The sequence below is a fragment of the Salvia hispanica genome, chromosome 1 (assembly GCF_029641045.1).
Source record: "Salvia hispanica isolate PSC_SH4W2 chromosome 1, Shi_PSC_v1, whole genome shotgun sequence".
Classification (NCBI taxonomy): Eukaryota; Viridiplantae; Streptophyta; class Magnoliopsida; order Lamiales; family Lamiaceae; genus Salvia; species Salvia hispanica.
This window is the reverse complement of record NC_142692.1, coordinates 58562347-58588867: the sequence shown is the minus strand read 5'-3', so window position 1 is coordinate 58588867 and position 26521 is coordinate 58562347. Positions and strand designations below refer to the sequence as shown.

At 38.1% G+C, this 26521-nt stretch overlaps 2 protein-coding genes and 2 long non-coding RNA genes across 6 annotated transcripts; 1 reads left to right on the top strand and 3 right to left on the bottom strand.

The window, feature by feature from the left end:
- Positions 1-8356: 8356 nt before the first annotated feature.
- On the bottom strand, positions 8357-8590 carry LOC125218598 (uncharacterized). The gene has a single exon (XM_048120295.2). It carries the CDS (start codon positions 8588-8590, stop codon positions 8357-8359), a length of 234 nt encoding a protein of 77 aa, XP_047976252.1.
- A 5789-nt stretch (positions 8591-14379) lies between these two features.
- On the bottom strand, positions 14380-16780 carry LOC125223514 ((+)-borneol dehydrogenase 2-like). Its single transcript, XM_048126691.2, has 3 exons — positions 16662-16780; positions 16190-16249; positions 14380-15315 (listed from the first exon to the last, which is right to left on the bottom strand). The coding sequence occupies exons 2-3, from the start codon at positions 16237-16239 to the stop codon at positions 14517-14519; spliced, it is 849 nt and encodes a 282-aa protein (XP_047982648.1). The 5' UTR covers positions 16240-16249; positions 16662-16780; the 3' UTR covers positions 14380-14516.
- A 5133-nt stretch (positions 16781-21913) lies between these two features.
- LOC125219868 (uncharacterized) lies at positions 21914-23856 on the bottom strand. Of its 3 annotated transcripts, none has more exons than XR_016130309.1 (4): positions 23372-23856; positions 22565-22836; positions 22387-22491; positions 21914-22316 (listed from the first exon to the last, which is right to left on the bottom strand). It is a non-coding gene; the product is annotated as an uncharacterized LOC125219868 (long non-coding RNA). The 3 variants fall into 3 exon arrangements; XR_007176220.2 differs by having other exon boundaries at positions 22565-22609; positions 22751-23852; XR_016130308.1 differs by having other exon boundaries at positions 22565-23848.
- A 438-nt stretch (positions 23857-24294) lies between these two features.
- Positions 24295-25385, top strand: LOC148934212 (uncharacterized). Its single transcript, XR_016134846.1, has 2 exons — positions 24295-24474; positions 25152-25385. It is a non-coding gene; the product is annotated as an uncharacterized LOC148934212 (long non-coding RNA).
- Positions 25386-26521: the final 1136 nt, after the last annotated feature.

The window sequence follows — 26521 nt, the reverse complement described above, 5'->3', positions numbered from 1 at the left end:
TCTAAGTGGATAGAAGCTAAGGCCACCACAACATGCGAATCGAAGGAGGTGGCTAAATTTTTGAAGGCTAATATTTTCAACAGATATGGGGTTCCTCGGGCCATCATCTCGGATCAAGGAACTCATTTCTGTAATCGCACCATTGAGGCTTTGATGAAAAAATATGGTGTTCACCATAGAGTGTCGACTCCGTACCATCCCCAGTCTAATGGCCAGGAAGAGATTTCTAATCGCGAGATCAAGGCGATATTGGAGAAAACAGTTAATCGTCAAGGAAGGACTGGAGCAAGAGGCTCGGAGACGCATTGCAGGCTTACAGAACTGTTTTTAAAACGCCTATTGGAATGTCGCCTTACAAGCTTGTGTTTGGCAAGTTGTGTCACTTACCTGTTGGTATCGAGCACAAGGCGTACTGGGCAGTGAAAGAACTGAACATGAAACCGATAGCTTGAGAAGAAGAGAGGAAGTTACAATTGCAAGAATTGGAGGAACTTTGGCTGGAGTCATTTGAGTCTGCCATGTGGTACAAAGAAAGGACGAAATTATGGCACGATAAGAATCTCCGGGTCAAGGAACTTCATGTGGGACAGAAGGTGCTCCTTTTCCAGTCCCGGCTCAAGCTAATGCCAGGAAAATTGAAGTCTAAATGGATCGGCCCATATACCATCGTCGGCATTGGCGCAAACGGAGCAGTGGAGATCCAGGGAAGTGCTCCTAACTCTGTTCCTTTCCTTGTCAATGGTCATAGAGTAAAAGTCTATAGGGATAATTCCGATTGTGTGTAGTGGACGAAGTCCCACTACATGCATTCCCTACTATCGCCTAGACGGACGAGGGGATATTCTCGATGAATTCCTGGGTCAAGTAGTAGGTTAACAATCTTGAAAATACAAACTGAACCAGGGAATCTCGAGAATACTCTAAAAAAGTGTGTAAATAGTTCAATTACGTTTCAAACTTAGAAAATCCAAAAATATTTTCGAAGCACCAGACTCCGAAGGAAACCGATATTTTATACTCTAACCTTGACCGAGGAGTCTGGAACCTTCACATTTTTTTTATATATAGGTCATGGTCTAGGGAGTCGTCTGGAGGAGAATCTTAAGGAAGCAATCAAGGGAAACTTGAAGGAAGAGGTCAAGGAGGGACGGGGAAAATTTGAAATTCAAATATGCCTATAATTATGGAAGTTTTACGGTCGCTTACATCATGCCTGCAACTGCACCATCCTTTCATCAGAAAAGCGACCGTCGTCTCTTTCTCTCTCCAATAATCCCAAATCGACTGAAATCTGAAATTTACTCTCCCTTCTCTCTACTTTTGTACTCTCTCTCTAGAAACTAAACCCTAACCAAATTCGACCAGTTTTTCTCTCGTTTTTAGATCGGCACCGATGGATTCAACCCAACGCACCGGAAGTTCACAAAGCACGGTGTACGACCCAGCCCTGTTGGCGGAATTGACGCAGAAATTGGGGAGCGTCGAAAAAGCAAAAGAAGTGTATGCCCTGTTCACCGCTAGCCTGATGACGTCCGCACCGGTCGTACCACCACTGACGATTCCGGCAGACTCGGCTGCACAACCGGCGAATCTTCGTGAAGAAGGACCGCAAGATTCTACATCTCAACGTGCAGAAACCGCTTCACAAGAGGCGGAGGAAGAGGAGGCGGTACACGAACGGCCGGAGGGTGACGGACCGACGAACGACGAAACCATGGTGGAGACAGAAAGGCAAGAAAATGAGAACCCTAATCTTGAAGGTAGGGAGGTTTGTGAGGGGGAAACCCTTGTTTCTGATGAAGTTTGTGAGGGGGAAACCCCTGTTCTAGATGAAGTTGTGGAGGGGGTAACCCCTATTGTGGATAGTGTGATTGAGGGGGAAACCCCTATTGTGAAGAATGTTGCTGAGGGGGAAACCCCTTTGGAAACTGGGGATGAGACCCCAATTGATTTCAGGGGTGCGACCCCTGAATTCGTGGAAGAGGGGGCGACCCCAAGCGGTGTCTGGGGGGAGAACCCCATCTATATTGAGGGGGCAACCCCGATAGTGGAATGTGAAAGGGAAACCCCGGAAAAGCTGTTGGAAGAAGCAGATCTACTTACGACTGGAGTATCGGAGCCCGAGGGAGGGCTGAAATTGATTGTGGACCTGGTGGGTGACCAGGATGAAGATGAACCTAAGATAGATGAGAGGGCAGAAAGGAGGCGCACCAGGAGGAGTCTCCTCAATGAAGTCGATGACTTAGTTCCTGAAGCTGCAGAGGCAGAGGAGCGCCGCCTGGCCAAGGAAAGGGCGAGGAAAGGAAAGGCGGCGGCGTCCTCATCTACCCGGTCTAGGAAAGCTCCCTCCGTCAAGGAGGTCGAGGAGACCCTTTCCCCTATAACCGAGGAACCCTCTGTCGAGGAACAAGATGATCCCATCCCTGAGCCCATCTATGACTCTGAAGAAGCTGAAGAGGAGCCTATTCCAGGACGTCCGGAAGTCTGGCTGACTAAAGAGTTGTTAGAGGAGATGAGGCAGTTCGACGACCAAAAGAGGATCGCAGTGTACAAGGAAAGATGTAGCGCTGGGAAGATGGCCAAATCTGGGAAGCAGTACAGCTCAATGGAGCTTAAAATGATTGCATGTGACAAGGAATTTCGCGCCTGTATCTATTCGATTGGATTTGAGTGGTTATTACAGCACAGCCAGGAGAGGGTGCCCGTGGATCTAGCAAGGGAGTTTTTCTCCACCTTTCGTTTGAAGAACACCACTGATCTCGACGCGGATTCTATAACGTTCAGGCTTTTTAATGAAGAGTATGAGATGATCATTCGGGAATGGTCTCTGCGGATGGGGTTGTTTACCCAAGCCGAGGATGAAGAGGGGGCATGGAATGATAGGATGGTTGGAGTGCCGAAGAACACGCCCGGTTTCAAGGTGCAAACGGCATGGGAACTGATCACGCACCCCAAGGCGGGGACGTTTAAGTCCAGCTACTCCAAGGCCTCCCGCATTGAAGACCGAATTCTCCGCTTTGCTCAGACGTTTGTCAGTTACAACTTGATGGGTACCGCTAATTCAGCTCTCACAACTACCGACCTCTACTTCACATGGTGCATGGCGAAAGGCATGAAGGTGCACCTAGGATATTGGCTGGCTCAGGCATGCCACCAAATGACGAGCAACCCTGCGCGTCATATGTATACCTGCCACCTCCTCGGCGCCTACCTCCAACGAAACATAGAGATGAAGATTGCCAAGGCCGCTCCGTTGGTAGTCATGTGTGAACCCCCGAAAGTGTTCAGTGTTGATTATTTTTTCAACAAGGGGTTGCTGCAGACTTACGGCACCAAGACTCTCTTCTACTCGTTGGGAGATAAGGTGAAGGCAGAGCCTGAGGAAGCCGAGGAAGCCATGCCAAGTGAAGAGATTGAAGAGCTACGCAAGGAAGTCTAGGATGTGAAGAAGGAAATGCAGTCAATGAGGAGGGAAATGATAAAGGAACTTGGTGGGATCAGAAAGGAATTGAATGGGAATCGAGAGGAAGTGGAGACCCTGAGGGGCAACATTGCAGATTTGGCGGTGAAATGCGCCAAACAAAATGAGCGAATGACGGAAGCGGTGGAGCTTTCAATGAAAATATTGAAGTGGATGCAGCAGACGCTCCCCTTGACCCAGTCGAAGGTAACTCCTGGGTCCAGCAGTGAATTCAAGCAGCCCATTCAGAGCAGTCCCTCCATCAGGCAACCGCAGCCATCGCTCAAGCAGTTGATCTCCCCGTCCGTTCCCAAACAAGTTCCAGCCCCATCTAAATCAAAGTCTATAGTGAGGAAGCCAGTACTCGAACAAGCAGCACAGGAGGAGGAAGAGCTGGAGCAGCCAGCAAAGAAGAAAGTAAGAATGACCCGACCCGGAATCCATCCCATTCTGGCTCTCGAGGGGGCCAGCCCCAGAAGTGAATCACCATCCCATGACCAAGTAACTTTTAATTTTCATTCTTTTAGTTTTTTTTATTATTTCTGTTCCCTATGTGTGTTTTATAATTGTTTGTGTCTTCTCCCACTTAGCCCACTGCGTGGTCTAAGTGTGAGAAGTTTGTATTTGCTGTTTTATTGTGCTTTTCTCACACTTAGCCCAATGCTTGGTCTAAGTGTGAGAAGTTTGTGTTTTATTGTGTTTTTCTCCCACTTAGCCCAATGCTTGGTCTAAGTGTGAGAAGTTTCTGTTTTGTAACCTGTTTTGTTGTTTTGCATTGATTTCTCTGTTTCCCCCCTTCACGACGATGGCTTGGGGACAAGCTTGAGTGAAGTGGGAGGGGGAGAGGAGTCAATGCATTACTTTGTCTGCATGTTAAGAGTCTGTAAGTCTAAGTTTTGTCGCATGAGCCAGTGAATATAATACGGCATGATTCCCTTAGTGAGAGTAATTGAAAGTAGGAGGCATTCCAACTTAGAAGCTTTTTCCTTTGATAAGCCAAGTCAATCTGAGTGAAGTGAGAACGATGGAGGATGCCCTTACTTACTTAGTTGTGAAGCCCTACTATAATAGTGAGTTATAAGCCTTAAATAACTTCGAGCTAACACATGTTTAAGGGCCACCACTGAATGCTTAGGGAGAAAAGCTGTGAAGGAGAAAAATGGGAAATTGGGTTATGAAGGTATAAGCTGGACGAAGTCCAGGGTAAGAGGTGTTATAAGCTGGACGAAGTCCAGAAGAGAGGAGGAATGGAGGAATAAGCTGGACGAAGTCCAGAGAGGAAAAGAAAAATAAAAAATAGATATAAAAGGAGAAGAAAAAGAAAAAAATATTAAAGAAAATGAGGAATAAGCTGGACGAAGTCCAGAGGGAAGTTGTTTAGAAGGCAGGAATGATAATAGCCTGACCTAGGAAAAGGAGGAACTCTCATAACCCGACGCTTCAGTGGTGTAGCATTAATTAAGAGAGAATCGATCCTAACATCCCTAGTGAGGAATGAGTGATCGAGTGAATCCAACAATCGGGTAAGTAAAAGGCTATCTTACTGAGGACCAATTGATAAGGCTAATTTCATGCATTGGTTATATGGTGAAAAGCGTTACAATTTGTTGGGTCTAACATGTTTCCTAAGCCAGGTGTGTGATAAAATCGCTAGATCGAGGGAATGCTGAAGGAAACGGTCTAGCAAAGGAATGAAGTGAAGTGAGCAGAATTCAAAGGAAAAGAAGGCGTGACGGAGGGAGTCAGTGGCTGAGGGCAACAAAGTCTATCTATACCTCGCTGGACCCCACTCCAACGCCTATAAATAGAAGAGCATGCAACGCACAATATCATCTATCTATCACTTTTTTCACTTTTTTTAGCTCACACACATAACACACACTTGGGAATGGGAGATCTGGGGTAGTTGGGGTTACGAAAGGGTTCATTTCTTTAGAAAGTCTCAGTTGCAACACCGTCCGTGTGTGGACGAAGATACAATCTCTTTTAATTTCAGTTGTTTTGCACTTTTGCGGTCGAACTTCACTTTCGGGAGTCGACTTGGCTGTTGATGTTACTTGTTACTTTTCGCTTCTGTTGGTTTGCGTTTAGTTGTGATATTTCAAGTTGATTTACGTAGATCTTACAGCTGAGAGTTTATTTTAACAAGTTTTATGTCGATCTCTGTTTTATTTTGCTGTTGTGGTACTCGATCTGGGAATTTGGTGATAGATCTGTGGTTTGTTGACTGAGTGAAGGTTGTTGTTTAAATCTGAAGTGATGAAGTGTTTCTGTTGGGTGGAGTTTGTGTCGGACGCTTGGATTCGGAGTGGATTTAGCGTCTGAGGTTGGATCCGAAGTGAGAAAAGGAAGTTGTTGGATGGATTTGAGTTTTCTGCTTGTTTCCTGTTTTACTTCGTCTAGCATCTGTAGATCCGTTTAGTTCTTCGTTGTTATGCATCAAATTGGTTTAGATTTAGTTTGCTCTGCTCTGATTTCGTTCATATTGTTTTTGTTATGAGTTTTTACGCAATTTGGTTGAAGAAGATGATGTCGCTGTTGGATAGTACCCGAGTTAGTTATTCTGCCAGCTTTTCGTCCGTATTCTGCTTTTTCAGTCATGGTCCCCACAGTCAGTTTGTTTCCTAGGTCTAGGTAATTAGAGTAGTTTTCTTAGATCGGGTAATTGAGCAGTTTAAATTTCTTTGCAACGTTCTCTTGTTATTTCGCCTAAGTCTAGCTATTAGCGTAGTAGTTTAAAATTCCCAAATCAAGTTTAATTTGTTTTCCTCAACCCAAGAAAAAATGCGTGGCAGCAGCCAACACCAAAAACAAGTCCAAATCCTTGAACATGATTATTACGCATCCTTCTCTGTGGGATCGATCCCTACTTCCCTATACTAGGTTTAGTAAAGTGGTTGAGGGTTTTTGAAAGAGTGCTCTGTGTGTCCGACGACCAGGATTTCCTACGACCAACGAGTTCCAAGACCGCGTGATCTAGAGGATTTGCTGGACCAAGGGAACCTGTTTATTTCCTTTTGTGCGACACTGTAACACACGAGACTGAAAATCTTACTTTCACCAATCATAGGGAAAAAAGATAATGTCGAAGATTCTGGCAGAAGTTTTATGCAACTACACTAACCAGATACACTCATACACCCAAATAGTTATTTATATTTCTTCATGTATAGTAGCTTAATTCTAAGGGGTATAATAGATTGTTACAATTGCATAATGCAAATATACTGTCTAAGGGATAGATATTTCTTTGTCACAATTGCATAAAAAAAATTATCTTTTCACTTAGTTCCGCCCTCTCATTGATGGAAATATTTTTGTTCTCTATTTTTCTTGTCGGAAGAGTGCCAAGTCTAGTAAAGTTGTTAAGCTACTAAATACGAATACCAAAGGAAACATCAATACTTATAAAAAGATTTAACATAATTCAAACACACATCAAGGATTCATTAACTTTAGAAGGTATTTCACAAGTTAAATTCCAAGTTGCATCATATTAAAGAAAGGAGGATGCAAAAACATTGAGATCTTAAACACTGAAGTGCATAAACCTAGTGAGAGTAGTGTAAAACCACAGAAAAAACTGAAGTCTGAAACAACATTTTCAAGCCCCTCTGACTGAAGTCAGTTATAAATAAGACTCACAGTTAGTTGTGTTCTCACTCTCCCTCTCTCTCTTTTTGTGTGTGTGTATGTTGGGTGAGGGTAAGAGATTATATGTTGAAGCTCTATTAAATGTGTTCTGCAACTATTCAATCCCTAGCACTATTAATGGTGAAAAGAATCCCCAAATATCTAATTAGTGCTAGCCAAGTGCACAAGAGCAAAGGCAAGAAGTAAATGCAATTATGCAACTAAAGGTTGCATCCAAGATTCTAAGGATTCTTTCTTCCCCTTACCAATAAACTAATTTAAAGGATCAATAGTTAACTCTTAAAAGTTAAATGACTAAATTTGCTTCTTCCAAATTAACATAATCTTGTTTACTTAAATGATTATCTTTGTTGGAACTCATTATTAGTATGACATATAACAATTCAATAATATGAAATACACAAATACCCAATTCGAACAACTAGGACTTAATATCTTTCTCCCACTAACTATTTCTTTCCTAAGGATTCACCCATGTTCTGATGATTTGGAAGCCACCACTTAAGTTGAAAAACTAAAATAAGATCATTCTATTAATGGGACATCCCAGCCTTCCAATAACATAATCATCACATATAGTATCTATCTTCTTCAAATATAAACAGAAAAACTGTCAATATCATATTATCCCACATAAACATCATATATCATTGTTACTTGCAAGTTCACATATACAGCATGCCCACTACCATCCTTGTTGTCGAGCTGAAGATCATAACCATATTTTAGTAGACAAATTCACAGATTCAGAAGAATCTTTCAAACTGAACAAAGACATGTAAATATTAAAGAAATTGCTCTAATTATTCTCTAATATGAAATAATAAGATCAACCAGAATAAGTGGTAAGTATATAGTGCAGGTGAGAGGCACAACTGAAAAATCGAATAGATCACCTAAAGAGTCTAGAATCAAACTAGTACATTCTTAGCCTATATAAAAATGTCAATCCTAATCATGAGATTCAGTTCTCTAAAGTATTTGGAGTATGAAAGTGCATACCCTCCACTACTAATCTATGTATGCATACGCGCGCGTGTGTTAACAGTGGGTTGGAATCACCAAGTTTGCAAGGAATATACTCTGACTATTAAAATACATTGTTGTTCAATATCTATTCTTATCAAACATATATGTGGCCAAGGAACCCCCTTACACAAAGCAGTTCGATGAATACATGAAAAGTGAAACAAAACTTACTTACCAATTAAAACAATCCCTTTAAATTAAGGGAGGCAAGCATCACCCTGACACCATTTTCACAATAATGCAGAGCAAATTGAAAAGTATAAGAGGCACTCGTAAGTACTGAGTTGCGTAAATAAGACCAAGTATTTGCCCCTTGAATGAGTTTCTCTTAATTTCATAATACTCCTGGAAGCTCCATCCCCTAGGGGCAAGGAAACGATCTTCATTTAGTATGGCCAGAGCATTTGCAAGAAGAAGAAAGCCTTCTAGAAGTGACCACAATCCCATTCTTGCACAGTTCAAAATCCTTTCCTGCATTAGTTTGTGGCATAAAACAGGCTTTTTTTCAACTTATTAATGGATAATAGAAACATCTACATAGTACAATTTGAGCCGTTAGATCTAAGAAGGAAGTGAAATTCCCAATTTGAAAGGAAAGATGACTATGGAGGTGCTCGGCTTTCAGACCCTCGCCACTAAACAATAACACTACACTAATCAATTGGCAACTCAAAGGAAGAGGAATTGGCTGAGTTTTTTTTATACAAAGCCCAAATCTCATCACAGATTAACAATGTCAAGGAATCCTAAATTGATCCAATGTGTCCCTACATTATCTGTGCTATGAGCGAAGACCAATGTTCAAATTGAGAAGAATGAATGTACCTGAAATCTGGAGCTGAGAGAAGCTGCGAAGGGTTACAGATTACGATCAGCAGAGGCGGCGAGCGGCGGCGGGTGTGGGGAATGGGGGATCGCCGGATTTCAAATTGGGAATTTCTCTTCCTCTTTCACTTTTTACATTACTCTTTTTTCTTCCTTTTCCATTTACTCGTTCTCTTAACGCTAATTGGAACCATTTGAATTTGTTTATGTTCAAAAAATGTAGTACTACTACCGAAAATTAGTGGAATGTTAATGGTACTTTTATATACTCTCTTCATTCATAAGAAACGCACTTTACCTATTTTTCCTCTCTCTATTTCCTACTACCTCGTCTTTCAAATATTGACACACTTTGATCCGACATAGATTTTAAGAAATGTAATAGAAAGTGGATTGAAAAAGTTGATGGGATGTGGGTCATACTTTTAAAGTATTAGTTTTTTTATAATAAAATGTGAGTAGCAATGAGTTAGTGGAATATGGGGTCCACTACCAAAAATGGTAAAAAGTGAAGTGTATCAAACTTTCACAGACGGGCCGAAATGGTAAACTGTGTCAAAATTTCAGGGACGGAGGTAGTACATTTTTTTATCTTTGCTCTCTTACTTTTTCCCCTTCTCTAATACTACCCCGTCACACAAATAAGCACTACTTCATTTTTAATCTGTCTTTGTCCTACAAGAATATGCATTTTCTAATTTTGAAAACTCTTTCCTTCAGATGGGACTCATTCTCCACCAATAATACTTATTTACTTTTTCACTCTACCTCTCTGTTACTTTACCAATTTTGCATTAAAATCCATACCAAAACCAAAATGCATATTCTTTTTGGACGGAGGGAGTACTACTTTACTCACTTTTTTCTCACTCTCTCTTATTCTCTCCCTCGTCCGCGAATATGAGTCCCGTTTTTTTCATTTTCGTCCGTCCGCGAATAGGAGTCCCAGTTCACTTTTACCATAAATAGTAAAAGGGTCCCACCTTACACTAACTCATTCCACTAACTTTTCTTAACATTTCTTAAAACTCGTGCCGCCAACAAATGGGACTCCTAATAGCGGACAGAGGGAGTAAAATTTATTATTAAAACTCGGGACGTCCATAAATGGATCTATTTTTTTGTGGACAAGGGAGTACTAATTTTATATTAAAATGTGAATGGAATATGTCCACTAATAAAAAAATAATGCGATTAGTAAAAAATAAAGATGTCAAGCTGCTCTAGTGGATGTGATTATGAAGTGTGTTTCATCTAGCTCGATGCAGGTGGTATGGAATGGCAATTTAACAGAATCATTTCACCCACACCGAGGGTTGCGACAAGGTTGCCCACTTTCCCCCAATCTATTTAATTTATTATGTGCATGGAGCAGTTAGCTCATGGTATTAAGAATGCGGTTAGAGTAGGGGAGTGGAAACCATTTCATATTTTCAAGAAAGGTCCACCGCGCACCCACCATTTCATATCTACTCCTGTTCCGGCAGGCAGACATTATCACCTGTGAAGCTATTACAAATGTATTGGATGAGTTTTGCGCGAGATCGGGGATGACAGTCAGCATGGCAAAAACCACGCTATTAAATGTAAAGTGGAGACAGATTAAGGACATGATGGGAGTACAAGTGGAGGATGATTTTGGAAAATACCTGGGTGTTCCCCTTTTGAATAAAAGAGTTTGCAAAACGACTTATTCCTACATACTTGATTAGATGAAAAGCAAGATATCGAATTGGAATGCCTCTCCTCTTTCTTTGGCTGGGAGAATCACGCTGGCTCTTGGTGTTAGGCGTCATGTCGTTGTATGCTATGCAGACATCTAATTTTCCCTTAGGTACATGTAACGATATGGAAAATGTGATAAGAAGCTTATATGGGGCAATAAAGAGCCAGAGCAGAGACAGAGTAAAGTGGCTTGGAGCAAGGTCACACGTCCTAAAGAAGAAGGTGGCCTAGGGATCCGTGACTTGCATTCACTTAACCGTGCATTTGGGATGAAGGCATGTTGGGAGATTTTCAAGAAACCAGTCTTTGTGGAGCAGACTTTCATGCTCAAAGTATCGTTTTGATCCTCCATTGGATTTTGATCCATGTGCACCCGCTTCATGCACACCAATCTGGAGGCTTATTTGCAGCTCTTGGGCAGTAATGCGGAGGAATCTAGTTTGGGCACTAGGAGCAGGTACAACCGTGCAGTTCTAGAACCATCGATGGGTCACTTAATGAAGTCGTTCTACAACGTATTCTAGACCATATGCTTTATAGATCCGTCGATTATTTTGCGGATGGTTCAGCGTGGTATTGGTCGAAATTTCAACATCTGCTGCCAGCTGAAATTATTGATCTCATAGCTTCCATTATGCCTTCGTCAGTGTCGTAAGGGGAAGATGAAGTTTTTTGGGGCCTATCATCATCTGGAGATTTCTCGATTAAAATGGGCTTATGAAGATTTGGTGGAAGGCCTCACTACACATGATTTCCTGCCATGGAAAAGGGTTTGGAGTTGGTATGGTTTGCAGCGGATAAAGACATTCTTCTGGTTGCTGATGAATAATGGTATTTTGGTTAATGAAGAAAGAGCGTGGAGGTGCATCTCTTCGACAACAATTTGTAGTATGTGTGGTGAAAGATCTGAAAGTGGTATGCATATACTTCGAGACTGCCCCGATGCAAAGAAAACTTGGGAGGGACTACTGAGATATGGTGGGGTGGATGGTTTTTTTGACATGTCTTTGCACTTGACAGAATGGATAATTCGTAATGTTAGCTCCAAACTCTTGTTAGGCAGCGGGATGAGATGGTGCACAATTTTTAGAGTTGGTTGCTGGCTTATTTGGAAGAAAAGATACGGTTTTAATTTTAAGGGTGAGCGGAAATGTCCAGGAGAAATTATTGCACGCATTCTCACTATGACCAAGAATGTGGAAGAAGCTAGATTGACAAACGTAGGAGACACGAGATTGTCTAGACCGCCTATGCTAGTGGCTTGGCGACCTCCAACGCTTGATCATTTAAAATTGAATACTGATACCTCCTTACAGAATGAGTCAGGTCATGCCTTTGGGGGAGGTGTGATTAGAGATGCAGCGGGATTATGGAGGTATGACTTTGTTGCTAACATTGGAGTTTGTTCTATTCTAACTGAAGAGATTTGGTGCTTGTATCACGGCCTACATTTGGCCAAGTCTCTAGGTATCCGCAAGTTGGAGGTGGAAATTGATAATTTTGTTGGAGTGGCCATGATCTTGGGACACTTTGAAACTGCAATCAATTGTCGCTCTATAGTGAAGAGGGTCTGTGGGTTACTCCAGGATTTCGATTTTGTGGCTCTACAACATGTGCATCAAGAAGTGAACTTTGCTGCTGATTTTTTGTCTCATTATGCTCATTCTTCTCATAAAGGTGTTCATGAGTTCGAGGCTCCTCCGCCGGGGCTTCATAGCTGAATGTTACATGACAGACTAGGTGCTGCTTATATTCGTTGATTTTGACTTTGTTTTCGGGCTTTGTCCGCTTTTTTATACCAGAAAAAGAGGCTAATTAGTTATGAACGGACAAAAAGAAAAAAGGAAATTGCGTCAATTAATAGGAGTTGAAGCAGCATTTCTTTGGTCGGCGTGATTTTGTCTGTGGGCTAATATTAGTCCCTATTGATTGCCAATGTCATAAATTTACACCTAGTAGTGATTTTTTTAAAATTCAAGTTTTCCTTCAAATTAAAGTTGATCAGTATTGAATTATATAGTTGGACAAAGCGGTTAATGTAAGAAAAGACATTATTTTTAAAGGAGTTTTCAAATCTCTCCCAAATTTCATAAAATTCAAAATCATCGATAATTCACTACATGTATAAAATTGTGATATTTGTACTCAACTTTTTAGTTCATGATCTTAGATATCTCTGGAGATAAATTTTTTATATATAGTCTCAAAAATATTCCTTTTTATACAGATTTGATAGTTCAAAATTTATACCATACTAATTAGATGATTGGTATATATATTTCAAATTTTATAAAATAGAATTAATGTTTCGTATGGAATACAACATTTATTCATATTTAAAATTAAAACATGTAAAATTATAAAAATAAATTAAAAAATCACTTAAACGGTTAGAAATAGGTTTATATATTTAAGTAACAATTTAAGCATTAAATTAAACCAAAAATATTGTTCTAATGTATTAATATAAGTTATTTTTTGGCTTAAAAAAGTTACTATTAATTAAGAGAGAGAAATGAGACGACAAGGAGAAAATAAGAGAAGAAATAAATAATAGAAATGGTCAAATTTGTCCATCTGTTGGAAAAGGCAAAATGAAAAAGAAAGTCTTAAAATGTGAAAAATGAATTAAAATCTAAGTTCAGAGGCCTCTGATGCAATATCATTTCGTGAAGTATTTATACATTCACCAAATACTAAATTTGTAGTTCACTCTATCTAATGACTTAGATGCTTGAGTTGTGATTTAGTACCTACAACTAAAATTATACTCTGTTTACCAATTTTTGTACCCAGTATAATTGTTTTATTAATAGTAGTAGACAAATTTGCCCTTGAAATTATGAGAAAGTAGTATCCAAAAATTGAATTCTATGAAATTTGGAATTATAGACATTGGAAAGCCATGAATAACTGTTTACGTTGAGATGATCACCTTGTTTCAATGTTGTTAGACGCAAAAAATATGAGTTCTCATATTAACAAAAGGACAGTTTTTTATGTGCCCTTGTGGTATATTGCAACACTAGAGGGAGAAATTTTCTGATTTATATTTTTGGGTATCATGAAATTATGCACGCGGAATTAGAGCTTTCAATTCCAACTTCAATATCTAGTGCCCTAAAATATTTGGATTCCTCCCAATTTTATAATTTGAATTTAATAACAAAAGTAGATAATTAGAATTTGAAATAGTTATAAAATTGCACCTTCACACATTACACATAGTGCACAATAGAAACATTCATTAGATAGTACACACACTACACACACACATTGCCCACACTCTATAACACACTCAAAATTGGTACTCCTTCAACAAAGAATTCGGAATTAAATTATTATTCAATTCCTTCAAATTCAATCCCATTGTAATTCAATTTTAATTGCGTGTACCGAACAGACCAAAATCACATTAGCATTCTACGTCTCACCTGAATTTTTTCATAAAGCTACAGAAAAAAAGAGAATGGTTTGTGAAAATGTTAAAATATTAGGTATAAGAATTACGTTCAAAATGTTATTGATTATATTTGAAAGACTAAATTTACAAGATCCCTCTCCCTCTCCCTCTCTTAGTCCAATAATCTCCACAATTTTTAGCATTGGTATTGAGGAAAATAAGCATAGCAATCTTCTCAAAAAAAAAAAGAGAAGAAAAGAATTTATAAGTATAACAATCAATAGATATAAAATGAAAACACACTTCTTTTATTTGAAGTACCAAATTTCAAATGCTAAGCATCATGACATCAAAATCATGGAAGAAGTATCATCTATCAATTGTTTGTAGATGTGAAGAAAAGGTAGATATAAATGAGATTCACCGGAATACTTGAAGGGCATGGTTTGTAGATGTGAAGCCTCCATCAACCATGAGATTGATGCCGCTCACATACCTTGCCTCATCACTAGCCAAGAAAACCACAGCATTAGCCACATCCTCCGCAGTCAATTCCACGCCTTGCAAGTTTGCGTTGTTCGCCACAAAGCTACGAAAATTAGCCCATGTGTCCTCAGTCCTCAACTCCTCAGGCAAGTGAGCTAGTGCCAACCCCGTCGCAACAGCATATGGCGACACACAGTTTACGCGTATGCCATGTTTTCCCAACTCCGCCGCCACATTCTTGGTGAGCCCCAAAACAGCATGCTTGGACCCTGTGTATGCGTGGGGCCCGATGCCACCCAAGGCGCTCGACACACTGGCAACCGATATTATCGACCCTTTCTTCGCTGGAATCATTATGCGAGCTGCATGCTTCATTCCAATGAAAGCACCTCTCACATTCACATCAAACACCTTATCAAAATCAGAGAGCTCAAAGTCCCGGATATCTGGACAGGGCGCGCCTGACACCCCGGCATTGTTCACCATTATGTCAAGGGTACCGAACTTGTCAACAGTGAAGTCCACAGCACGCTTGACATCATCTTCATTTGTCACATCACAGTGGATAAAGGCGACGTCTGAGCTGCCACCTAGGCTTTCAATCAGACGCTGGCCTTGGTCGTCTTGAAGATCGGCTATACAAACTCTTGCACCATGTTTATGAAACAGCAGCACAATGCTCTCCCCGATTCCTGCAGAACCTCCGGTAACAAGAGCGACTCGTCCTAGTAATCTGAAATCATATGTATACTTACTGTCAAATTCCAAGGATTACAAAATCAGTAAACATATTAGGCTTGGCTATAATAATATTTACTCTAGCACACTGCCTTGGATGAATTAAACAATGAACAAGAACAACATATAGGCAAAAAAGAGATTGACCTAAAATTTTATGTTAAACATTTTCCCAATTTTCTTCTTCCTAATTCTGGAAAATAGCATCAGAAAAGTGTTCGCGGAGTAGAAGAAAAGGCAAATAATATACGGGGTACATTACTCATACAAAATGTTTTACCTTTGTTTCATATTAGTACATTCCGTTATATGTGTTTAAACGACGTTAACTTTTTACTCATTGGCGCACAAACCATAAACAATGGTGAAACTTTTTATACAATTATGAAACAATCATAAAACTTTTTGTACCGACATGAAACAATGATGAAACATTTTGTACTTCACGTAGACAAAGGGTTAACACCGTTTAAACACTTATAATGGAATGTACTAAATTGAAACACAAATGAAAGTTTTTGTATGATTTAGGTAACTTTCAAACTTTATGTAATAATATGAATCAAATGTAAAATATTATGTATGAGTTATGTATTTAACCCATAATATACACTTAAATCCTTCTGAAAAATCAGTTAAATTACACTAGAGACCAGTAAGCAAGTTAAGTGTGTAACAAAAATAAATTATTTTTTTTAAATAAAATAATACGATGACAACTAATAATAACATGTATGCATAACACTTTGGCATCAGTATATAGTAACTTATATGTCACGGCATTATCAGAAATAAAGAAGAAATAGAATTTGCAATGAATCACTTAAAATGTGGTAAGTAATATATGATACAAACATGTTATCACCAACCTTGAAGGGAGAGACTGTGGTGAATCAACATTCGCAGTGCCTGTAGCCATGCTCCGTAATCTGAAAAAAATAATGGGTACACATATAAAACATAGCAGGCGGAAAAACATTATATGCAAGTATAAACGAAAGTATCAATGCATAATTCAAGATAAACGCATTCAAGAATAGTCTAAATCTCCACTCTTAGCCCCTGTGGGCAGTAATCCCTACAGATCTAGTAGCATCTATAGGTTTTCTCATTCAATCTCACTCCGATCGACAAAATTCCCCAGTCAATTCAGAGACGATTTGACTTGAAAATTCAAATCTAGAACCGATGGAATCCTAGCTCCACCGAGCCACTGCCAGCTCCGATCCCATGACAAAAAAACGCTACAACCACCCACTAAGAGAGACCAAATGCACACACTTTCATCGTAACAACTCCAACCAAGCTATAGATTGAACCGAAAGGGGAGAAGGCACATACCTTGAGAGGTGAGACTGTCGTTGAATTGCTTATACTAAAATGATTCGTTTATGTGTATATAAGCATCATTTTTTCGAGCCTTTAAGATGCCAGAGCTGATTTGAGCTGTGCTATGCTATGTAATGTTGGTAGCGTTTTTGTTCTTTCCTTCCATTTAATTTCAAACATATCCAGTAGGATTCCATCGCTATTTCAATTTCATGTAGTACATATTCGCTTTTAGGAGTAATAATTGTGGCCAATTTTATTTAAATGTTTTTCTATTTTATGATAGTCATGAATCGCAATTTAATTCTGTAGACTTTTATTTTACTTTACCTTTTAAAATAAATGTTATAATTAAATTATATAATCCCTCTGTCCCACAAAATATGTCACACTTTCCTTTTTAGTTTGTCCCACACAAGATGTCACATTTCCCTTTTTGAAAAAAGTTTTCTCTCACATGAATATAAAAATTATATTTTCTCTCTCCATTTAACACACAAAACAAAGCCTCCTAAAATCTCGTGCCGTCCCACAAGTGTGACATCTTTTGTGGGACGGAGGGAGTATTAAACTAACATATTCTATTATAATGGAGTATAAAAACTAGGTTTACATTTTACTAACTACTCCCTCCGTCCGCGAATAGGAGTCTCATTCCTTTCCGGTACGGGTTTTAATAAATGTTAAGAAAAGTGTGTGGAAGAAAGTTAGTGGAATATGGGTTACACATGGATATATTAGTTTTAAATGATATGTGAGTGAAATAAGTTGGTGGAATATGGGGTCTCTTTACCATTTATGGTAATTATGAACCGAGACTCCTATTCGCGGACGGACTAAAATGGCAAAACGGGACTCCTATTTGCGGACGAAGAGAGTAGTTAGTATTCCATTGTTACAGACGTGCTCCGTAACAAGTCCGGGAAGCTAACTTCTCGTTGGATAAAAGTCAAAACCGGCACCCGGATAAGGGTCGGCGGTGCTAAACAATGAAACGATAAAGTCCGGCGCCCTCACAAGGGTCGGCGGTGAGACAAATAGAGTGGCGTATAGCACACTAAACAAAATGATATTGTATTTCAATAATTGATTGATTGAATGAATAAAATGATAACAACCTATCCCTATTTATAATAATAGAACTACTACCCTAACTTAATGAACAAGAAATAAATATATGAAAAGATATTCAAATCCCTAATATATCTAAACTAAAGGAAGGTTCGTAACAACTCCCCCACGGTTAAAATCCACCTTGTCCTCAAGGTGGAAACTTCGAAACAAAGAGAGATGAAAGCTCTCCTCCTGGATCAAATATGCACGGTCGATGTTGGTCATAGATAAGACTTTGTATCCGAAAACTGAACCATGATTCAATTTTGGCTGTGAACAAAATATGGGATCTTGAGCACTTGGAGTGAACATTTGTTGCTCTAATATGACCATTCGATTGACTGTAAACTAAAATCATAATGAAATCCCCATGGCAAGAAACATACTTGTCAAGTAAAGTCTCCAAATCAACTTTTATCTCCACTTTCGGATGTGTTGGAATGAAAAGATCACCAATCTTGTCATCATATGCCTTGACGAGACCTTGCAGTAACTCATTTTCATTCGTGGCAATCTCTTCACTCTTGACGTTCTCTTCAACGGACTCGTTGTTTGGAATATCAACAGTAGCGCCATCATTGGGAACACCGGTAATGTCATTGGGATGATCATCACCCAATACTATTACGGGAGTGATATTGGTTTTCTCTTCGGCTAGATTTTCGTCACTAGTGTTCTCCTCAAACCATGCGTTCAAACGGGTAAGCAATGCAGCTTGCTCCAACCTATAGACACGTAATTTCTCATTGTAATCGTTGATGGCGGCTTGTTGGACAGGCGAGAGCGATCGAACCTTGAGGGCGGGATTATTGGGGAGACCACGCTGCTGGGACGATTGAATAAACTTCTTGGGCTGTTGAGGCGGGTGCAGCGAACAGTCAGAGACCGGCAGCGGAAGTGGATGATAACCATCATCGAAATTCCGTGGCTGCCCATATGAATCTGGGTCTACATATGGTGGACATGGGGGCTGGTAGTCAAGCAGCATTATGATTTCGGCATTGGGATTTTGCAGCTGCTGCTGCTGCTCGTAGGCGTGCAGACGCCGCTGTGTGGGCCGGCCGGTTGGGGGCGAGCGTTGGCGTGGCGGTGGCGGCCAGCCGGGAGGCTGTTCGTGCAAGGAGGAGTGATCGTGCTGCCATGTGCGACGCGGTGTGTACTGTTCCTGCTGCCATTGCTGAAACAACGTTTCGACGCTGGCGATTGATTTCTTCCCAACGTGATTCCAACTTGTCGAATCGGGCCATGATGCAATCGAAACCCTGGGTTAGGGAATCGAGCGGCTGCTGTTCGGTCACATGTAACGGCTCCAGCGAGGCATCATCACGAGGCGGAAGTCGCCGCTGACTGATGTGTTCCTTCCGTCCGATGCCGGGGTTGCGTCGCGAGGGACCAATACACACTTCCGGGGTTGGTGGAATTCCCCACGCTGATTTTCTTTGATTCCTTGACATTAGTGGTGGATGAAATAAGAAGGATTGATCGGTGGGTTTTTTGATGAAAAAGGTGTCTCTTTTTTTTTTTTTTTTTGTATTTTGTAGGTTTTCGGTGGAAGAAGATGGAGGGTGAGCTCTCAATGAAAGCACCAGTTGTCATAGACGTGCTCCGTAACAAGTCCGGGAAGCTAACTTCTCGTTGGATAAAAGTCAAAACCGGCACCCGGATAAGGGTCGGCGGTGCTAAACAATGAAACGATAAAGTCCGGCGCCCTCACAAGGGTCGGCGGTGAGACAAATAGAGTGGCGTATAGCACACTAAACAAAATGATATTGTATTTCAATAATTGATTGATTGAATGAATAAAATGATAACAACCTATCCCTATTTATAATAATAGAACTACTACCCTAACTTTATGAACAAGAAATAAATATATGAAAAGATATTCAAATTCCTAATATATCTAAACTAAAGGAAGGTTCGTAACATCCATCTATGCAATTCACGACCCATTGCATTTTCTTCAATATGGAGTATATAATATTTCAAATTATTATGCATGATACATAGAAATAAAAGAAAATATTTACTAAAATTAGCCCATGATTTAAATCTTTTGGATATTTACAAAAATTGCAAACACGCATTAACAATAAAATCATATACTATAATTCGGTAATATGCTTACGGAAAAGACAATTGTAACTTATAACGACCGCTGAAACCAACTTAGTGAATGTATAATCAATGACGGATCCAGAATTATAAATAAGTCAGGTGCTAAAATTTTTAAAATATTACTATCTTTTCTATTTAACATATAAAATATTTACAAAAGCACAAAACTTTAAAATCTTTACAAAATTAAAATATTTTCTCGTGTGGCACCATTTCCCAAAACATTAGGACGCTTTTTTGTATAAACAAAACTTTTAAATTATCATTCAACATATAATTATAAAATTTATGTGCTCCGTCCGTCCCAAGTGTAAGATTTAATTATGGCATGAATTTTAAGAAATTGTTGGAGTGTGTAATAATTGAAGTGGGGTAGTGGTTGTTGGAGTGAGTAATAACTAAAGTGAGATAGTGGAAAGTATGACCCTTTTGACTTTTTGTATGTTGGATTTTATTTTATTTTATTTTTATGAAAGTAATGATATTTGAGTGTAAATTTGATGAATAATATGGTTAAATTTTATGTCCAAATATGGTTGATTCTAAATGTGATTCTTAAATTAAGAGTGAAGTAAATGGCAGAATGTGAATCTTAAACTGGGATGAAGGGAGTATTATTTAATTAGTGAAAACTTTTCCTTCAAAGATCGTAGTTAACATTCAACATAATATAATACTATGTACTAATAGGAAATTATTATAACAAACAGAAAATCAAAGAAAATGCAACCTAATAATGCACGTTTATAAATACAAAAATTGATGTTATGAATTATTAAGTTGTAGTACCCAAAATTTCGTGTCGGGTTTTATATGTGCGTTTATGTGGTTTAATTAATTTGTGCACTTATGTGATCAATTTAATTTTAGAGAAAATTCAAAATGAGAGTGTTAAATTAAGTGAGTCCATGCACAATTCTTTTACCTATTATTTGTTGGATTTAATAATTTGTTTTGGGATAATTTCAAAAAAATTTCCTTTATTTTTCTCCTCTGATTTTCCACACTAATTCCCTGTACTTAATTTTCTAAAATGACATGTATTGAGGGAAAAGAAATCGTTTTGTAGATATTTTAATTAAGATTCTTATGTATCCTCTTATGACCAAATCCAATTAAATCCTATTATATTCCTTATCCAAAGTTAATTACGATTTGACTAAATCCATATTCCCTAATTTTCGATCCCTATCCATTTTGGAACGGAATTGTTTTCTTTTATTTATTATTTGTAGATATATTATTCTTTCATGAATAAATTCAAATAAATCTTATCTCCATTATATACATAGAGAAAAATGAAATCCCCTATTTCTCTCTCTAAATACACACTTATTTCCTTTTTTAATTTAGACTCCTATATACTCCACATATATGAAGACCCCAAACAATAAATTTCAAAATTCCACACACTCTCCCCCCAAATTTTGTTTATCATTATTCATCAAGATTTCTTCATCTTTTGCATTCCTTTGGAGTTAAAGAATCAAAAACCTTTGAAGAGCCTTTCTATTCCTTTTGATTCACTTTTCATTTTTGAGAAAAATATATTTCCTCCGTCCCACAATAAGAGTCACACTTTTCCATTTTGGTCAGTCTCACAATAAGAGTCACATTTCACTTTTACTATAAATTGTAAGTAGGTTTCACATTCCACTAACTCATTTCACCCACGTTCTATTATAAACCAATATAAAAAAGTGGACCACATATTGTGACATCCCTAAATCCAGAATTCTATCATTTGCATAATTATTTATTTCACTTATCATCCGTATTATATATAGACATAAACTACAAAAAAATAGTGTTTTCCGAGCACCAAAGTGCTCGGGAAAAGGACGAAGTGCTAGCAAAATACCTATTTATTTGCTTCCTCGGAATTCCAAGTATTTGACCAAATTATATTGCGAGCACTTATTGGTGCTCGGAAATGAGATTTTCTAACATTATTTTCAATATTTTTTATTTTTAAAATTATTATTTGAATTTATTATATTTATAAAATTATTATTAAATGAATAATAAATAAATTAAATAAAATTTAAATGACATTAAATTAAACAACATTGTTTTACAATTCATTTGAATTCAAAATATTCAAGAATATCACTAGCCTATCCTTAAACAACCCTAGCTCTCTTCTCTGTACTTACAGGCTACAGCCATTCCCTTTGATTCATTTTCCTCTTCCATATCATAAAAGATGCCTCATTTCTGTTCTTCACATAAACCACTTTGATCTCAGATGATAAGTTATGGCTGAGTGAACATTGATGGTCATGGTTGCTTTGAGAACTTGATCCTTCTACTTCTGTATGAAGAGGACTCTTTTCAGAGAAAGTTTGGCAGAACATAGATTGTAGACAGCCACCACTTGTCTACCCCCCTTAAACCCTTTCTTGATCGTTCTTGAAGTTATCTGGTGTGTCCTAACTAATCATGCAAATATTATTAACATCTCCTCACAAATGAATCAATAATGTGAGTTTTAGCAGGTCCTTACAAGGAGCATGGAGTCAAGCTTGGGCAGAACTTGAATCTCTTGTTCATCACCCAATTGATTATGCTCGAGCTGGTCAGATTGGAGTGATGGGACCGTGTCAGTTCCCTACATGCCCATTTACTGAACATTAGGAAAGAAAACTCTCTGGGCTGAGAATGTTCATAATTGAAAAGCTTACCTCTGTTTCAGGCTTTCAGCAATAGATTTTCAGAATGAAATGCACCTATTAAGTTGACAGTTAAGATAACCTTTGAATATAATGCAGCAAACGACAATTCAAGAGAACACAAAATTCCTTAGTAAAGTAAAACGTGTGTAAAATCTAATAGTATCTGATTATTAATAAATAGATCAACGAAGGTACCGCAACAACTGAAGCATCAGCTGGCCCTTTGAAATATATCAATCAGCCTCCTCCTGTATCCTTCTGAAATTACTATCCTAACATTACTTTGAAAGAAATGTCAATCAAAAGGAAGTTTCTTAGGAGTAGCTGGTAGATGATGATAAGAAAATGTTGTTGTTGCTCGAACATCATCTCTATCCTATTCTATTCCTGGAACGTGATGCTTCAGCTGGTATATCTTATCTCAAAAACGTGATGATCAAAAAATAATACCTCATCACTACTAAAACGAAATAACTTGCAGAAATAACTCAAACGAAAGCCACTACAGAAACTTGCAGATCAGGAACATCGAGTTGCGGAATCTTAAACATCATCACTCATCGGATATCAGATTTTCTCTTAAGACTCATTCAATTTAACTACAATCTTATAATCCAACCATCCGAGCACAAGACTCGTCCAATTCATCAGCTAACAAACACATTGTAACTAAAAAATGCATCAATCCAAAAATATCAAATTATATCTCAAATTACAGCAATTGCATACAAATTGCACCAGAATTATATGATATTGAAACCAAATCATCAAATAAAAATAAATAAATGATTTTTCAATATCTGAAAAGTGGCATACCTATTCACTGGTGAGGAGAATTTGAATTAGATGGATGGAAATCGCAAACTGAAACCAAACTCGTCGGCGGCTGCGAAAGGTGAGGGATACCGGTGGTGCTACGTCGGCGGATGCGGCTGGGGAGGGAGATCGGCGGTGTTGCATCGGGAAATGGGATAGGAGATGGAGTCCGGTGGTTGGGGAAAAATCAGAGAGAGTTGGGAAGCGAAGAATTTGTTATTTTTCACCTTATAATATGAGATTTAGAAGACATAAGCAGCATCTGAATCGCCTTTCTCTTCCTATCAGTGCTCGGATACTTTGCCGGCAAAATAATTTATTATACTATATATTTATTCAATACTGAATTGCCTGTATTTCGAGCACATTTATATGGTGCTCGGTAGTTTCGGGTATTTTCCGAGCATTTGTATGGTGCTCGGTGTTTTCAGGTATTTTTTCTGAGCACAACTTATACGTGCTCGGAATTTTTGCAGGTTTGTTGGGAATTTTCATAGCACTTATTGGTGCTGCAATTTTGTGCTAGGTAAAGAGTGTTTTGTTTTGTAGTGATAGTAATTGAATAAATTTAAATTTAATATTACTTCATTATCAGGAGATGTTAACATAATTTAGATATGTGAAATTAATTATCCAAGTTATTAGTTATAATATTATGTATATATATAAATGGTTAGTGCATGAAAATATGTGTACACGTGTATGCTGAATACACTTATTTTGTAAATTTGATGACAGTTGGTAGATGTTTACGTATGCATGTTTATTAATTAGTGTGCAATACAAACTAATAATTTAATAGATAATCTTAAAGAAAAGAAATAAAACGAAATATATTAAACCTATTCTACTAAGTCGGTCTTATATTTTATAAAGGTCAATCCCACTTAATAAGATATATATATTAGTTTTCAATAGGAAGAAGGGGCGGAGGAAGAGTTAGAGGGAGAAAGAAAAGAAAAGAAAGAGAAGGAAGAGCGTAGAGAAAATAGTCGACAAATATGAAGAGAGCTCTTGTACAATTATTTAGTGAGTTTTAGAGGATCAAGGCTATGAGTGAGACACCCGAACGAGTACTCAATCAGATTATCTATCTTAATCAGGTGTGTATAAATCACACTTTTAATTTTACATGCTTTATGTGATTGATTGTTATGTGTTAAATTGGTGTGAATATTTGAATTATATGATGTGAGACTAAATGGTTATGTGTTATTTGATATTGATGGTGGAATATGTGAGTGGTGCGATTGATATGTTTTCATATGGCATTAGAAATGAATATGCGAGTGGTGCAATTGATAAGTTTTCATATGGCATTAGAATTACTTGAATCATTGGATTAAAGAGGATATGTGACAGTCTTGCACTGGGTCTAATATCAATGGTAATGGAAATAGATCTACGGGTCATATACAATGATAATGGACCTACGGGTCAAAGAAAATATGCAAAGAGGGACCTTCGTGGAAATGTTAAATCAAAGAGGCCTTCGTGGAAAGGTCAAAAATGCAAAGAGGGACCTTCGTGGAAAGGTCAAATAATTAAAAGGGACCTGCAGGTCGTATACAATGGAAATCCCGGGCACCAGACTTGCTCTGTCACAGAATAATAAAAAGAACAAAGAGGCATATGCATATGAATATTAAATTGTTTATGATATTTATTACTTCCGGTGATATATATTGGTGAATGATTGTGTTGATATTTGTATGTGGAATTAAAGGTAAGGTTTATATACATTGAGTTATGGCTCATATAAACCACTAATATTTTTCAGGAATAAGATATCAGTGAAGTTTTTGATTGACATGGGTCGTAAGAACTGCACATGTTATCGGATTATGCAGTTGGCGCATTTTTGGCAACCTTCTCCTCCTCATCATTTTTTGCATGTAGATAAATGTGTAGTATATAGAGTGGTGAGAGGGTCTCACTATGGTTTAGAATGTTTTGAAATATGTACTTGATAAATATTGGTTTTTGAAATTTTATAATATGTGTGTTTTATTTATTTGAATTGTGGTTATTTATTTTAAAATTCTGAATTTATTTATAGTAAGTGTATAAGTCATAAGGGTTGAGGTGTGACACATATTCCACTAACTCTTCCAACACAATATTTTTTACATTTCTTAATACACGTGTCCACCCCAAATGTAACTCCTATTGTGGGACGGAGGGGGTATGCAATTCATCTTTTTCATATTTAACTATTTAATCGTTAATTTTGACCCTGGTGCATATAGTTTGAGCTAGAAAGATTTTGATTTGATGGTTGAAACGTGCATGTGTATATGTATGGTTTAAGGTGCTGGCAGCGGAAGCGCATGCAAAATAAATCACATAATAATCAGATCTATTTAGCAGATTATTTAGACAAAAGCTATTCGCGTAATTATCACATGTATCATGCTCATAACTTGAATCAATCATGCTTTAAGAATATTGAAACCTAAAACATGCTTTTCTACGGAGCAGAAAAAATACCTAATTAATTCTCCAAAGAATTGAAGATGGCTAGCTTCTTCTCCACGTGATGCTTTGAGTACTAAACCACAAATCTTCTCTCTGGTTCCCGAACTGTATCCCAATATTAGTGTGGGCTGATCTTACTAGAATACTAGGACTTAAATAAAGAAGACAGAAGAAATCCTTTTTGGAATAGGAGAAGATTTCGAAAATCTCCTCAGCTTAGGAGCGGAATTTCGAAAATTACACTAATCTGAATTGTGTTATTTCTGTCTCCTTTATTATCCTATTTATATTAAGTTCCTTTTGGGCCCAGACAGGGATCTATGGAAGGCTTTGGATATGGGCTCATCCAATTTACTTTTTACTAATTAAATTGAACCCACAATTTAATATAAGTTATAATTGGAATATTACGAGCAGCCACTACAGAAGTAATATTGAACTCTCCCCATCCAAATCCGAAATTATAAGTAATCCGGGTTTCCGTTTAACTTTCATTTCCCGTGCTTAAGATTAAAATGTCCATTAATTAATTAATGTCTGCTATTGACTTAATTAATTAACTTCTTATTAATTCCAAGAGTGGACTTAGCATGAAACGCTTATTTATTATTCATAGAGTAATCACACTCCAACTAGCTAGGTTCCGAATAATAAAACCTCATTTCGCGCTCC